A 15,230-nucleotide genomic window follows, 5' to 3' on the forward strand; every position below is an offset into this window, starting at 1 on the left:
GCCGCGCTGCTTCGCAGCTGTCTCCCGAAGCCGAACGCGGAAGTTCGGCTTTAGCGTTCAGCTTCAGGAGACAGCTGGGAAGCGGCGCAGGTGTTTTAAAAGGTCGCAGCCGGCCTGTGGGGCTTGCCAGCACCCCCCGAACCCCAAACCCGGGTTCGGGGGGGGTGCTGGCAAGCCCCCCAGGCCGCCTGCGACCTTTTAAAACACCCGCGCCGCTTCGCAGCTGTCTCCCGAAGCCGAACGCGGAAGTTCGGCTTTAGCGTTCGGCTTCAGGAGACAGCTGCGAAGCAGCGCAGGTGTTTTAAAAGGTCGCAGCCGGCCTGGGGGGCTTCCCAGCACCCCCCGAACCCGGGTTTGGGGGGTGCTGGGAAGCCCCCCAGGCCGGCTGTCACCTTTTAAAACAGCCGCGCGGCTTCCCAGCAGTCGCCAAAAGCCGTTTTTTTGCGGGGGGGTTTTTGGTTGCACGGATTAATTGACTTTACATTGTTTCCTATGGGAAACAATGTTTCGTCTTACGAACCTTTCGTCTTACGAACCTCCTCCTTGCACCAATTAAGTTCGTATCATGAGGTATTACTGTATTTCATATTTTCCATGGGTTCAATTTTCAATTTAATCACCAAGTTATTATGAATTCATCAGATGCTTTTATGCACTACTAGTTTCTGTTTCCACTGGAATTCCAATTGGAAAACATAGTAACACCTGTCACAACTATTCATAATATCGAGATTCCTGAACTGCTCAGCAGGTGGCAATGGTGATTTCTACTCTTCTTATTAACTTCAAAAAAGACTGTAGATTCTTTAATCTGAGTGTGGGGAGAAATAATGATACACCCCTCGTATTGTGTTTGCTGGACTGTACAGTGCTAATTCCTTTATTCATTTGATTTTTGCCCCATCTTTATTACTTTATAAGTAACTTAAGTATGCAATACTCCTATTTCCCCCAAAACAATCCTGTGAGGTGGGTTGGGCTCAGAGAATCACTGACCCAAAGTCACCCAGCTGGCTTTCATGCCTTAGGCTAGATTAAAACTCACAGTCTCCTGATTTCTAGATTAGTACCTTAACCACTACACCAAACTGGTTCCTTTAGGGTAGGGATATAAAACTTGCAGCTCACGGGCCAGATGTGTCATCCGCTAGTCATGCCCGCCTGTTTTAGCAAAGGGGGAAACAGTCACAATACATCACGTGATGATGTGACGATGCGAGTTTGACACCCCTGCTTTAGGGGAAATATTTATTATAATGTGGCAAGTAGGACTCAGACAATTTACAGCAACTCTATAGTTTTATGTTTTAGAGAAAAATGCCAGGAATACCTTGGTCTCAAAGAACAAAATATTCATTATTGGATGAACTAAAGTTAGCTTGCTTTGCAGAACAATGAAACTACAGCTTTAATATTTTGGATATACTGTATAATACAGAGAAAATACTTCAATGCATGGAAAAATAAAAGGCAATTGAATAGGAACCTAACAAAATGGTTGGATATTATTACTGGTGACACAAGCATGGGTTTCAAGGAGTCAAAGAAGAAATCAATGACAACCAGTCCTGGTGCAACTCTTTCCATCAGGTAACAAATAATTATAAGCAACTAAGAAACCACTTCAGATCTGATAGTACGTTTGATGTTCTTAAGATAATTTAATTTCTTGTTTTTTGTGTTTCAGCATGGTGCATTTTTTAAATTTTAACCATACTAGAGCAGAGTAAATGTGTAGCATTTTTTCAAGAGTCAGTTCCTAAATGATCATGCTATAAAATTAACTTTTAAGCTTGCAACCCAAGCAAAATTATTCAAGGTCTAGGCCTCTAAGTTATCTTATGCTATATTGACAAACTATAACCATGCTTGCATAGTTAATTATTTCCACTGATTAGATGATGGAAGTTAAATTTGTAGGCTAATTAAAGCAGATCAATGTGTCTGAAAATGTTGTGCCCAGGGACAACATCAGCTCTGATGTTGAGATATTATGTTTATATATATATTTCTTTTTTTAATTTAATATTTTTATTGATTTTTAAAAATATGAACACATACAACATAAAACAGGTGCTTTGTGAGTAGTGCCCACCACGAGACAAGCATTCACACCCCACCACAAAACTGGGGGTGTTTCTTGTATATACCATTTTAACTCAAGAGTAAAGTACTGTACAGTGTTCAATCGATTTTCGCGGGTTCAAACTTCGCGAATAGCCTATACCACGGTTTTTCAAAAAATATTAATTAAAAAATACTTCACGTTTTTTTTTCTATACCACGGTTTTTCCCGCCCAATGACGTCATGTCATCGCCAAACTTTCACCTGCCATTGCTGATTGGCAGAAATCTCAGGCAACCAGCGTTGTTATCACACAAAAAAATTAATTATAGTTAATTATGTTTATAAATATCAGGATCACTAAGTGTCTTATTCAATGGTGAATACCAGTAATAATGGTGAGTAAATGGTAGTTAAGGGAAATGGTAATTTAGGGGATTAAAGTGTTAGGGGATGGCTTGTGACACTGTTCATAGCCAAAAATGGTGTATTTACTTCTGCGTCTCTACTTCGCGGAAATTCGACTTTCGTGGGCGGTCTTGGAACGCATCCCCCATGAAAATCGAGGGAACACTGTATCTGTTTACATATTATAGAGTGATTCCAATTTATTTCTTGTAGTTGGGCTCGGATTCTACTCGCCATATATCATCTTACCTTGTCCCATCGTCCCATCAGTTGTCGTAAGTCAGTTTCGTTAACTGAATTCATCCTTTTATCCATAATCTCAAATTGAATATGGTCCACCATGAGATATTATGTTTATAGAAAATTTTGTAACTTGCACCTTCTCAGCATGTTTGCATTCTGGCAATCGCTCATGCTGTTATCAAATTTAGCCATGGACAACCATGACCATTCCTTAAATTCTTCCTTTCTGAAAAAAAATCCTAAATTGAAATAAACTGGAAAATGTCCTCTAAATCAAGTATAAGCCTTGCAGACTTATTTAAAAGATTCTTGGATGATTGTCATTAGTTTTTACAGAAACTTTACATTTTTTTTTCTTTCCAAAATATCCTTTTAAACACATATTACACATACATCATCACTTTGTTACACCAAATTTATTATCTATTTGATTCAAAAGTACATGTATATCATTCTGTAAGCCATTCAGTTGGAATAGTGAGGTGGGTGGAAAATAAATGTAATACATAAAATTGGTTTGCTTAAAAACTATTTGTATATACAGTAATATTGAAGTTTAATATGAGTGAAGTTATAACTAAGTTATAACTATCAACTGAAGTTACATTAAGAATTGCTGTCTGTCTTCTGAAAACTCAAAACTCTTTGTCCTAGACCAGCAGTGCCAAACTCAATTTCATTAAGGGCCTCATCAGGATTGAATCAGGACCTTGGAGGGCTGGGAGCGGGGTGGGAGTGGTCATGCTGGGTGTGACACGGAACAGCACCTTGCAGACATGGGGTTTTTTTTAGATTTTAGATTTATTTATTTATTTACAGTATTCGATTTTTATGCTGCCCTTCTCCTTAGACTCAGGGCGGCTTACAACATGTTAGCAATACAGTAAGACCTCACCTATCACTGGTGTTACGTTCCAGACCCGGCCGCGATAGGTGAAATCCGCGATGTGGAATTTATCGACTGATAGTACTTATTTAAGTATTTATATTGTAATTGTTTGGTAAGTTTTCATTGTTTTAAGTGTTTATAAACCCTTTCCACACTCTTACAAAATACATATCACAGTAGTACATATATAACTTAAAAATAATAAAAATAATAAAAAACAATAAAGCAACATTCTCTTTCTCTCTCATACGTATACGTAATCTCTCTCTCATATATCCTAAGAAATATTTCTTGAAAACCCGCGATGAAGTGACGCCGTGGTAGGTGAAGCGCGATATAGCGAGGGACTACTGTAGCACTTTTTTAATAGAGCTAGGCTATTGCCCCCACAATCCGGGTCCTCATTTTACCCACCTCGGAAGGATGGAAGGCTGAGTCAACCTTGAGCCGGTGATGAGATTTGAACCGCTGACCTTCAGATCTACAAGTCAGCTTCAGTGGCCTGCAGTACAGCACTCTACCTGCTGCGCCACCCCGGCTCATTATATTTATATTTATATACCACTTCACAGCCCTCTCTAAGCAGTTTACAGAGAGTAAGCATATTGCCCCAACAGGGTAAGCAATATTGTCCTCGTTTTACCAACCTTGGAAGGATGGAAGGCTGAGTCAACCGTGAGCCTACTGAGATTCGATCTGCCAAACTGCTGGCAGCTGGTGATCAGAAATAGCTCAGTACTGCATTCTGTACTGCTCTGTGCCACTGAGGCTTTTATAAACTTATAAAAATAGAGAGGTGTACATTTCTGTAATTTTGGTTTTTTAATACTTTATCTACTTGATTACCTTATGAGAGAGAGAAACTAGATCAAGAAATCAATGTTCTAACTTAGTTCTACACCAATTTGTGTTCTAATATTTAGGCTTAATGCAAAACAGGGTATAGAAACGCAGATGCCTCAGAACCATCCATTTCTACCTACCTTCCCCACTTTTGGTTCTGTTTATATTTATTTTTTTCTCTTTTGCCCTAAGTATTCACATAGCTCTCAGGATAACAACTTGTTTGGTATTTGAATGTCAGTCAACAGACTTAGTAACCACAGCTGATATTCTGATTCATGGTTGTCCATTGATAAAAGACCAACACAGATATGATCCATTAGTTGAAAATATGCCACATCCTTCCCATTTTAGATTGCAACCTAGTGTGCTGAGCCAGACACAAGAATTGCACTCCGCGTTAGTATTTACTACTTTTAAGTATGCCAAACAGCTTCCTTAAACCCAAGATTGGCATGCAAGAAAAATGGAAAGGATAGCCTTCTCTGTGGCTGCCCCGATGTTATGGAACCAACTACTCCCATGATGTCTGTACTGCTCCCAAGTTGTCCTTCCAAAAGGCTGTGAAGCCTGAGGGTCATGAATGTAACATGTTATCTTGTCTGATTTGTAACTGTTTCTCTATGTGGGTTCGATTGAATAGTTCATTAGGGTTTATAATGGGTTTTACGGTTATTACTAATTATTTGACTCCATTTATTGTATGCACTACTTACTGTTGTAAGCCTCCCTGAGTCCCATTGGGATTGGGTGGCATAGAAGTCAAATTAATTAATTTTCAAATTGCAGCAAGCTAGAAAAGGATATTTTAAAACATTTGATTGTCCAAAAGTACTTTTTTTTTTCAAGAGGTAACTGGGCTTTGTGGTTTTTATTTGAAGACGTTTGGCTTCTCATCCCAAAAGCTTTTTCAGTTCTGACTGGGTAACAGCAGCAACTTCTTGGATGAGAAGCGAAACATCTTCAAAGAAAAACTAAAGTCCAGTTGCCTCCTGGGGAAAAAAAGCACCTTCGGGACAACCATGACCTGAATGACTAGAAGACCTCCAAGGTCCCTGCCAACTCTGTTATTATAGATAGACAAATCCATGTGATTCTTTTAAATTAACATTTCTCAGCAACTAAAAGTTTCCCTTGGTGCTTACTTACGAAAAAAAGTCATCTTTAAAGCATCCCCCAAACACAATGCCTCTGCAGTCTGAGGGATTCTTCCCACCACCTTATTCTTTAACTTTGTGTTGCATGGGTCAAAATTACAATGCTCCTCAAACGCTACAGCTCGGGTTTTCTAGTGTTTTATTTCGGCCTACGCATCTCCCTTCTCGCCTCTTGGGAGTGACTGGAAAACGAAGACTGATTCTAAGGCAGTCGCAAAGACCGCCAATCCAAAAAAACAACAGAGGGCGTTACCAACGACAAAAAAAACAAACCCGCCCCGAATAAAAAGCATCCATTTCGCGTCAATTTTTCAGTCAGCGCTAAAATTATCTTGCCCTGCCCACCCGGTTGTGCCAACCAGTCGGATGACTCCCGGCGTCAAGGCAACGAGACTCTAAGTCTTCTACTCGCGAGGTCTGAAGCTGAGGAGGCGGCAGTAATGGTTGCTGAGGCTAGTGACGTCAATAACGACGAAAAAAAGTCGAACGGCTGAAACGTCCAAACAATTTCAAGTAGCTAGAAAGCAGCATTGCGTACGTAACGTTAGGCAGTTCCCGAGGGAGCGAGCCCCCACCCCATGCCCCTCCCTCCTCTGTGTGAATCCTAGCCCCGCGCGCGCTCCCTCAGAAAAACCATCAAAGGGACCTCGACGTCACCAGTTAAAAGCCGATGGAAAATGACCGAGAAAAGGACTACGTTTACAAGACCGGAATTTCCTCTTTTTTGACGCATGCGCCTCGTCCGCGTAGCGGTTCGCCCGGCAGCGCCGGCTACCAAGGAAGCCTTGGGGCGCAAGCGCAGTGCTAAATAACGGTGGTTTTGGGGGCGTGGCGAGAGAGAGAAGGAGAGGAGAAACGAAGGGGGCCGAGTTTTCCTGTTTGGAGCATCGGCCGATCGGCGAGAGAGGAAGGAAGCCTTGCGGGTGGTGGCCATGGCGACCACCGTTAGTACGCAGCGGGGCCCGGTGAGTCGTATTTGCTTGAAGATCCGAAGACCTCCCGTATTTCTTCAGAAGGGAATATAGTGTGTGTATGTGGGGGGATGTTTTGGTGATATATCCGGAGGGTCCCGCAGTGGCCTCTCTTTCGCCCTCTCCTCTTTCCTGGCACATTGGTGTAAGCGCTTAGGCTCGGGTTGACAGCCTGATTGGCCGTAAAGGCCGTGAAGGTCTTTGTGAACGGTAGGTGGAGTCAGAGGTCACCCAGGCTAGTCACTTCCAGAGGCGAAATTCAGCTGGACCGAAGGCCGAGGAAAACCTAAAAAAAAAAAAAAAGCTTGCGTGACATGACATGAAAAACTTCCTGACATGAAAAGCTCCTCAAATTAAAACCAGCCTGGGGAGGCAGGGAGGGGAGTGTGAAGAAATGAAGAATAACAGACTGATGGAATAATAGGTGCAAAGTAGGACGTTGATTTAAGAAACATTCTGAGGTATATGCATTGATATGCGTCTGAAAAGTCTGGAGAAAAAAATATTTTAAAAAAACCAAAACCACTTAGCACTTAGATTTATATATCGCTTTACAGCCTTCTCTAAGCGGTTTGCAGGATCAGCCTATTGCCCCCAACAATCTGGGTCCTCATTTTACCCAGCCTGTTGGGTAAAATTTTCGGGCTTTTTCAGGCTGAGATTTTTCTCCTTAGTAAATGATCTTGCCATGAACTTAGAGGTTCCAAAAGAGAAATCCTTGACCTAAAGAAGGCTAATATTGTTGTGTTTCTATTCCCTTCATTTACTAAAGCATCCTTATAGAATTTGGCTGTAATCTTTAGGGGGAAGGGGGACTATTGCATTATCTTATTTTTGACTTTGCTAATAAAGTAGCTTGTTTCAGTTATTTCTGCTTAGTCAGAAGCATGTCTGTTTCATCTAAGACAGTAGATCGCATGGCAATTTATCTTCTCAAAATTTGGGGTTCGAATGGTGCTCTTTTTTTTGTCCAAGAGTTGGGTGTATAATTTTTAATCTTTACTATTTACTAATGATTAATTTATGTATTGGCTTTATTTTGAGATTATATTGCTCGACCTATTGTATATCTCTTTAAAAGGATGTATTGGAAGATTGTAGAATAGATAAAGCAATCCATCTAACTGAAATGGCAGTGATTATTAAAAGTCATCAGGGATTTGTTAAGAACAAATGGGAATTTTTATATCCCCATTCCCACCCCACTCTGGACAGCCAGAGGAGGCATTTGCCAGTGAGACAAACCACTCAAAATTTCCGCTACTGGTTCTCCAGAACCTGCTGGATTTCACCCCTATGAGATAGGTAGGTAGATAGATAGACAGACAGACAGATGATAGAGAGCTACATACTATACCCATGAAAATGTACAAACACACGCACGCACGCGTACACACACCTACCATGGATGCACTGGCTGAACATATCACTTCAAATTCACAATTATTAAATGTCTAATGGGCAATTTTATCATTATCAAATAATATTTGTAATTGTTCAAATTGAAATTAATGTTCCCACAATTTCTCTCCCTCTCCCCCCCTCTCTTTTTATATATATATGTGTGTGTATGTATGTATGTATGTATGTCTGTCACATGTTGGTTTTTTTTGCTGAATTTGAAAATTAAGGGAGACTAGGATAGATCTGTGTGTGTGTGTGTGTGTGTGTGTGTGTGTGTGTGTGTGTGTTCAGTCAGTGCATCCATAGTAGGTAGCTGCAACATGTTTTCACCAAACTCCAATGGAGTATGACCTCAAGTTTTAGGATTTTACTTGAGTTGAAAAGATAGTGACAAAACTTAGTAGGTTTGTAAATGACCCATACCTAGGTAAATTATCTAATACATCAAAGCAGTATTTCTCATCCTAGATAACTAGGGGGACTTAATTCCCAGGATTCCTCAGCCAGTATGCTGGAAAGTGAAGTCTCCATGTCTTAAATTTATTAAGGTTGAAAAACATAGTTCTAGAGGTTAGAAATATAAGTGAAGAAGATATTGCTGATGGAGAATGAGTTAATGGCTAAATTACTTTTAATAGAGACAAATGTAAATAGCATAATATTTCTTCTGCTTGTATTTGCTTTTTTTCAATATACTATCACCAAGTTGCTGATCCCCTTTCCTACACAAAAGGAGATATACCTGCTTGGCAATTTTATTGTTCGCTACAAAGTTGTAGTGTATTTAAATAAAGCAAATATAAATGTTGGCTACATCAACAAATGTACAATTTCCAAATCTTAAGGAATGTTTATGGGGTTTCTTAGTCATTCAGGTCATGGTTGTCCCAAAGGTGCTTTTTCAAGAGGCAACTGAACTTTCAGTTTTTTTCTTTGAAGACATTTCACTTCTCATCCAAGAAACTTCTTCAGCTCTGACTGGATGGTGGGGAATGGAAGGATTTATACTCCTTGCAGACAGCTGAACATTTGCATTCTTTTAGCTATGTTAAGGTTACCTGGAGATTTATCTATGTCATCAGGGTCACCTGAGTAGTGCAGATGGGTGTGGAACCTTCTTGGAGCTATTGAAAGGATTGTGGTGTAGACTGAAGATAGATAATGACATATCCCTCCCCCTCCGTTGAGAGAGGACAGTTCAATTTTGACATAGATGGCCTCTTTGATCCCTTATTTCAAACCAGCAGTCTTCTCTGTCCAAAATGTGGACTTTGCTGCCTAGTCATTCGTTTGAAAGCAATTATTCACACAAACTTGGAGCAATTTAAAGAACAACAATAATGGCAATAATCAGAGGACTGGAAACTAAGTCATGAGAACAAAGAGAGCGCAAAATCAGAATGTTTAAGACAACTGAAATAAATATTGTAGTTTTCAGGCCATCTGAAGAGATATGTCACTTTGAAAAAGATAAAAACCTTATTCCCTTACATAGCTGGAGAGAAAATAATGATCTTAAGTTATAAAAAGGTATATTTCAGTTAAATGTTAGAAAAATAGTAAAAGCAATCTGAAACTGGCATTAATTAACCAGAACCATGGTGGCTTCATCAAATGTGTTTAAATAAAAACTGAACTGATACCTTTCTAATCCTATATTAATGTATAAAGTTTATTTCATAAACTTTGGAACACTCACATTCCTTGATTTTTTGTTTTATGCAAAGGGATTAACATATTTTACATTTTGAAAAGTTAGGATTTTTTAATCATCTGCTTGCTTCTCATTAGAAATACCATAATAATGAAAGCTGATTTGCTGGTAGTTATTTCAATCTTTTACTTCAGCTTGGCTGCAAGAGAACCAAAATTTAGCAAATCATAGTCCATAAATACCAAACAGCTATAAACAAATAAAATAATGTTTCTTGTTTGGGACAAACTGGGAGAAATGAATTTGGCCGTCTGCATTTTAATTTAAAAATGTTTTATGTTGATAAAAAGTTGACCATTCCATCTGTCTCCTGGTCCTTGATAATGCTCATGTCTGACCGCATTTTTATTTCTATTTAATATATTCAAGAAGTAAAAGTATTGTGTTATCCTGCATTCCTTGTGGCAGAGGTCCCCAACCTATGGGCTGCGGCCCACTAATTTACTGTGAGCTGCTTGCAATGGGACCACAGAAACAGCGGGTTAGCGTGTGCATGCACACGTGATCCCCACTTGTATCAGCGAGTATGTGCATGTATGCTCCATTTACACAAATGGAATTGCTTGCCAGCCATTTGCAGGGAACCATCCGCTCCTCCCCCAGCAATTTGCAGAGCTGGAAAGGTTGGGGAACTCTGCCTTATAAGTACCATCTTAGGCTTCTCAAATAATTAGATGTAATGGTATGCAATAAATAGAATAGTGCAGAATAGCATATTGACTCACATTTTAATTTCCTGTACTATACTTCTGCTTCTGGGTTTTTGCTTTTGCAGTTTGGCTAGTCACTCTTTCTTAGCCCTAGGAAGAAGACAGTGATAAACCACTTCTGGAATTCTTGCCAAAAAAACTACAGGGACAAGTCCAGACTACTGTATTGCCAGGAATCAGCAGTGTCTTGAAGGGCTCCATTCATCAGCTTGTGATTCACATTTGCTAAGAAATAGAGATCAGATTTGAATAAGATATAGTGGACCAAATAAAGGCCTGAGATAAGAAATAGCTATTAAATCTAGTTTATATAAATACAATCATTAAACTCACCCATATTGTTCTCTCCTGGCTTCTACATATCCACACATTTTATGCATTGGCTTCATCAGTGTCATCCATTCCATTTTTAACCTATTCATTTTTTCATTATATACTGTATTTATAAAGTAATCCAGTGTATATGAGTGCCCATCTACCCAAGAAGCTCTGGGCAGCAATTCACCATTCATTGACTTCCTCTCTTCCTATTTTACCACATACACTTCTACATTCAGCTTTTAGGTTTTGTGGGACATATCTGGCTCTCACTTCTGTACTAAACTAAATATACAGTTAAGCAACAAAAGTTTTCTTAGTTTCACATTCTTCATTCTGTTAATTATCTTTTTCCTAACATTTGTACATCTTATTTTTAAAAAAATCAATTTACCCATTTTCCCCATTTGAATGTTCTGAGGCATATAAATAATGTTCCACTTATTTGTTCCACTTAACCTGCAGATGCTCATTCCACTTTATAAAACAGAGCTACTTTTAGTTTTTATAAATACTTTTCCAGAGCCATTCCTCTTGTGCAATAAAATGTAACTATCATTGTACATCATTCTCAGTTTCTGAGTTAGTTCCCAGAAGATTCAAACAGACTTATGTGAACTAAAAACTTGTCTGTTACCAATAAAGACACTGGCCTCCTAACTGGTTTATTTTAAAAAAACTGGAAAAGAGAATCAGAAAGTCCTTGCTTAATGTAGATGGGGATATGTTGGATCTAAAATGAAATTAGTACAGTTGCTAGAATTCTTATGCCCATACCATTTTCATCTTGGTATATTTTGTAAAGAGAACTCTTATTTTGGCAGCTGTCAAAGAACATGACATTGAGCTAAAAACATGGCTTAATTGTCATGCAATAGTACATATACTTTTGCATCCTTAACCACCACAGTTCTAATGTTACCAGGAACATTCCTTACATGAATATTTATCTATGTGTTAAAGGAGCTGAGAAGCATCGCTTATCTTTGTCTTACTCCACGTTTAATATTGAATCACTTGTTAAGAATTCCATCCTTACATTGATGTTACTTCTATCATATAATGCTCCTATCACATCACCACAACTAACCTCCTTCAATTCTACCTCGGAATATGTTATTATATAATTCAGTATTTACTAAATTATTTATTTTTGCTAAATAAATAAACTTTTTTTTGCTTCATATTCATACTTTTCTCACTGATTATTGAAGACAAAAATCTATGGTAAATATATGTGTCCCAGGATAATGATGCAAAATAGTATTTGAGCCAATCTCTTTTACTTACTTCACCTGAACTGAAATTCTTTCTCCTTTGACCTTGAGGACATTTGATATGGGGTAAGCAGGTGAAAATAAGAGCAAGTTATATTTGTGTTTTAATATTAATGCTTAATTTTAGAATTTTCAGGGTAGATACCAAAGAATGAGAATAGTAAGAGAGATACCAGGATAATACTAAATCTTGAAAATGATTTATTAAGAAATTGTTTCTGAATATATTTATAGCATCAGAAGGAACCAATCTCAAACAACTGGTTGAGCCCAAGTAGCATGGAAGATTTCCAGAACTTGACTCAAAAGGAAGTCAGGTAGAAGGGCAAATATTATAGCCTTTTTTATCCAGTCTTCCACTGTGTGGAATGTTCACCCTAGTGCTGGAATAAGTAGCAAGAATAAAATTAATGTTTGTATTTACATTGTGATCGAAGAGGAAGGGATTACAAAAGAGCCAGCAGGAACATGGTTTGAAATATACAAAAGAAATTCATGAACATTGGCTGATCCCCTAGCACTCTTGAGCTATCAGCCAGAGGACTAATCAACTAATTAAGATCATAGAGCTGAGCTTGTTAGCTTGCAGTTAGTACTTTTTAGGGATGAGCTGTGCTGTGGAGAAAAGCAGCTCAGGAAGAGATGGTTTGTTTAAGCAATCTTTCCATACTGTGAGGTAAGGAGGGTAAAGCAGGTCAGCAACAGAGCAATGCAATACTGTGATGGCAAACACGTGATTAAGAGAGAGAGATTACAAATGTTGTAAATGTATGCATTGGTTGCAAGTTACTTCTTCCTCACAGTCATAATTGTGAGCAGGCCTCTATTGAAACAATTACTAAACAAAGCCGACATATATTGATTAAGATGGCAGTTAATATGCTTACTTATATATTAAACTGTTCTAAAATAAAACAAGGTGGAATTATTCTTGTAAGGATCATGTTAAAGATCTGACCCATATGGTATGTGTGAAATATAAAAAATGGTTAGAAGCAGAAAAGAATGTAATATCAGAAATAGATATATTTAAAGAAGGCAGTTAGATGAAGTACAGAAGGTATTATCTAACTGGGTTATGTGTTTTATCCATAGGTATATATTGGTGAACTTCCTCAAGATTTCCTTCGTATCACTCCAACGCAACAGCAACAGCAAATCCAATTAGATGCTCAGGCAGCTCAGCAATTACAATATGGAGGAGCTATGGGTACTGTTGGAAGACTGAGTATCACTGTAGTGCAGGTATTTTAAAAAGTGCATTTCAAAATACATACAGTATTTCTATGCCAGCCTATAAAGCATCACTGGCTCCTGACTAATGATCATCATATATTGTTCTTATAATACATTGTTCTTACAATATTGTTTCAAAAACAAATCATATGCACAGTAAGCATAAATTATTTTTAGAATTGTATAATGTTGTAGTAATACAAATCATTAATCAGCCTCTACAATTAGTATATACATTTAGTTAATACAGTGGAACCCCGACATAAGAGCTGCTCTACTTAAGAGCAACTCGAGATAAGAGCTGGGAGGGGAGAGATATTTTTGTTCTACTTACAAGCCCAAATTCGAGATACAAGCGCCAAGGAGCTGTCTCCTGAAGCCAAACGCTAACTTCCGCGTTCGGCTTCAGGAAGCGAAGCGGCGCGCGTGTTTTAAAAGGTTGCAGCCGGCCTGGGGGGCTCGGGGGGGTGCTTGCAGCTTTCTTTCTTGCTCTTTTTCTTTCTCTCTTTTACCTTCCCTTCCTCTATTTCTTCTTTTCTTTCTCCTTCCCACCTTCTTCCCTCCCTCCCTCCCTTCACTCATTCCTCTCTTACTCTCCCCTTTCATAAGTTTCCTTGCTTCCTTCCTCTGTTCCTGTCCCTTCCCCCTTTCTTTCTTTCTTGCTTTCTTTCTTGCTTTCTTTCTTGCTCTTTTTCTTTCTCTCTTTTACCTTCCCTTCCTCTATTTCTTCTTTTCTTTCTCCTTCCCACCTTCTTCCCTCCCTCCCTCCCTCCCTCCCTCCCTTCACTCATTCCTCTCTTACTCTCCCCTTTCATAAGTTTCCTTGCTTCCTTCCTCTGTTTCTGTCCCTTCCCTCTTTCCTTCCTTCCTTCCCACCCTCCGTCCATTCATTCACCCATTCCTCTCTTGATCGCTTAAAGCCGGTCCCTGGTGCAAAAAGGGTTGGGGACCTCTGTCCTACAGGATTGGGTGGCAGAGAAGTTGAACATATGTAAATTTAAAAGTTTAAGAAAGTTTACAAGTTAAGTGAAAGAAACTTCATTATTCATTTATATGTACATGTACATTTCTTCATTAAAAACATGTCTTTCTGCATAATTTAGACTAACTTTGTGAGTTTTTTGAGGGCTGGAACCAATTAAAATTATTTACATTAATTCCTATGGGGAAAAGTCGTTCGAGATAAGAGCTGCTCGACTTAAGAGCCCAGGTCCGGAACGAATTAAACTCGTATCTCGAGGTACCACTATCTGTTTTTTTATAAGAAGGTTTTTAATCATCTAACGTCAGGTACATAAGTTATCTGAAAGTGGTCCAAGAGGTTACAGATTCATTCCTACACAAAGGATTGGTCTCAGTTTCATTAACAGAGACTAAACCTGGGGGGGGGGGGGGATGTACCCAGAAGATGTAAATACAATCCAGTGGTCAACAATGGGTAGCTGCTTAAATCCAGACATTCTTGGATGAAGAAGATTTTTGCAAGGCTCTATCAATTTGTATTTAGACACTAAAATGCCTTAATTGCTGTTGGATTATTTTTATTGAAACTGTTATGGGGTACAACCTGATTGATTCTTTGATCTTTTAGTGACAACCGTCTACAGCAGTTGTCCAAGTTAAGTGTCGATAGACCAGTCTTGAAAGGGTTCTGCTCATTTAGAGATAGGCATCTCTAAAAAATGGTGATGAGAGATTCCTGCTTGACCCCATCATATTTTTTGCCATGGGGTTTTTCAGGGTCCCATCCCGTCCCTCGTGTTTACCACCTATATGAACAGCTGGATAAGAATATTGAGAAATTAAGTATAAATGCCCTTTCTAGGATAATGGCAGTCAGTTCCTTTTGTCCTTTACATCAGATTGAGGAGAGGCAATAGAATGCTGAATTAATGCCTGGCTGCAATAATCAAGGCCAAAAAGATGAATTTCAATCTGGATGAGAGAATATCTCATCTATTCATATATAGCATATAGCTTTAAACTTATCCCTGA

At 38.9% G+C, this 15,230-nt stretch overlaps 1 protein-coding gene across 1 annotated transcript in view; it reads left to right on the plus strand.

The window, feature by feature from the left end:
- Window positions 1-6,408: 6,408 nt before the first annotated feature.
- The window catches only part of TOLLIP (toll interacting protein), a 33,890-nt gene continuing 25,068 nt past the window's right edge, over window positions 6,409-15,230 (plus strand). Inside the window, exons 1-2 of the mRNA XM_070765057.1 lie at window positions 6,409-6,570; window positions 13,095-13,244. Coding sequence (XP_070621158.1) covers window positions 6,538-6,570; window positions 13,095-13,244 — 183 coding nt within the window. The 5' untranslated portion in view covers window positions 6,409-6,537. The remainder of the gene's footprint in view (window positions 6,571-13,094; window positions 13,245-15,230) is intronic.

The sequence above is a fragment of the Erythrolamprus reginae genome, chromosome 1, assembly GCF_031021105.1.
Source record: "Erythrolamprus reginae isolate rEryReg1 chromosome 1, rEryReg1.hap1, whole genome shotgun sequence".
NCBI classification, from domain to species: Eukaryota; Metazoa; Chordata; class Lepidosauria; order Squamata; family Dipsadidae; genus Erythrolamprus; species Erythrolamprus reginae.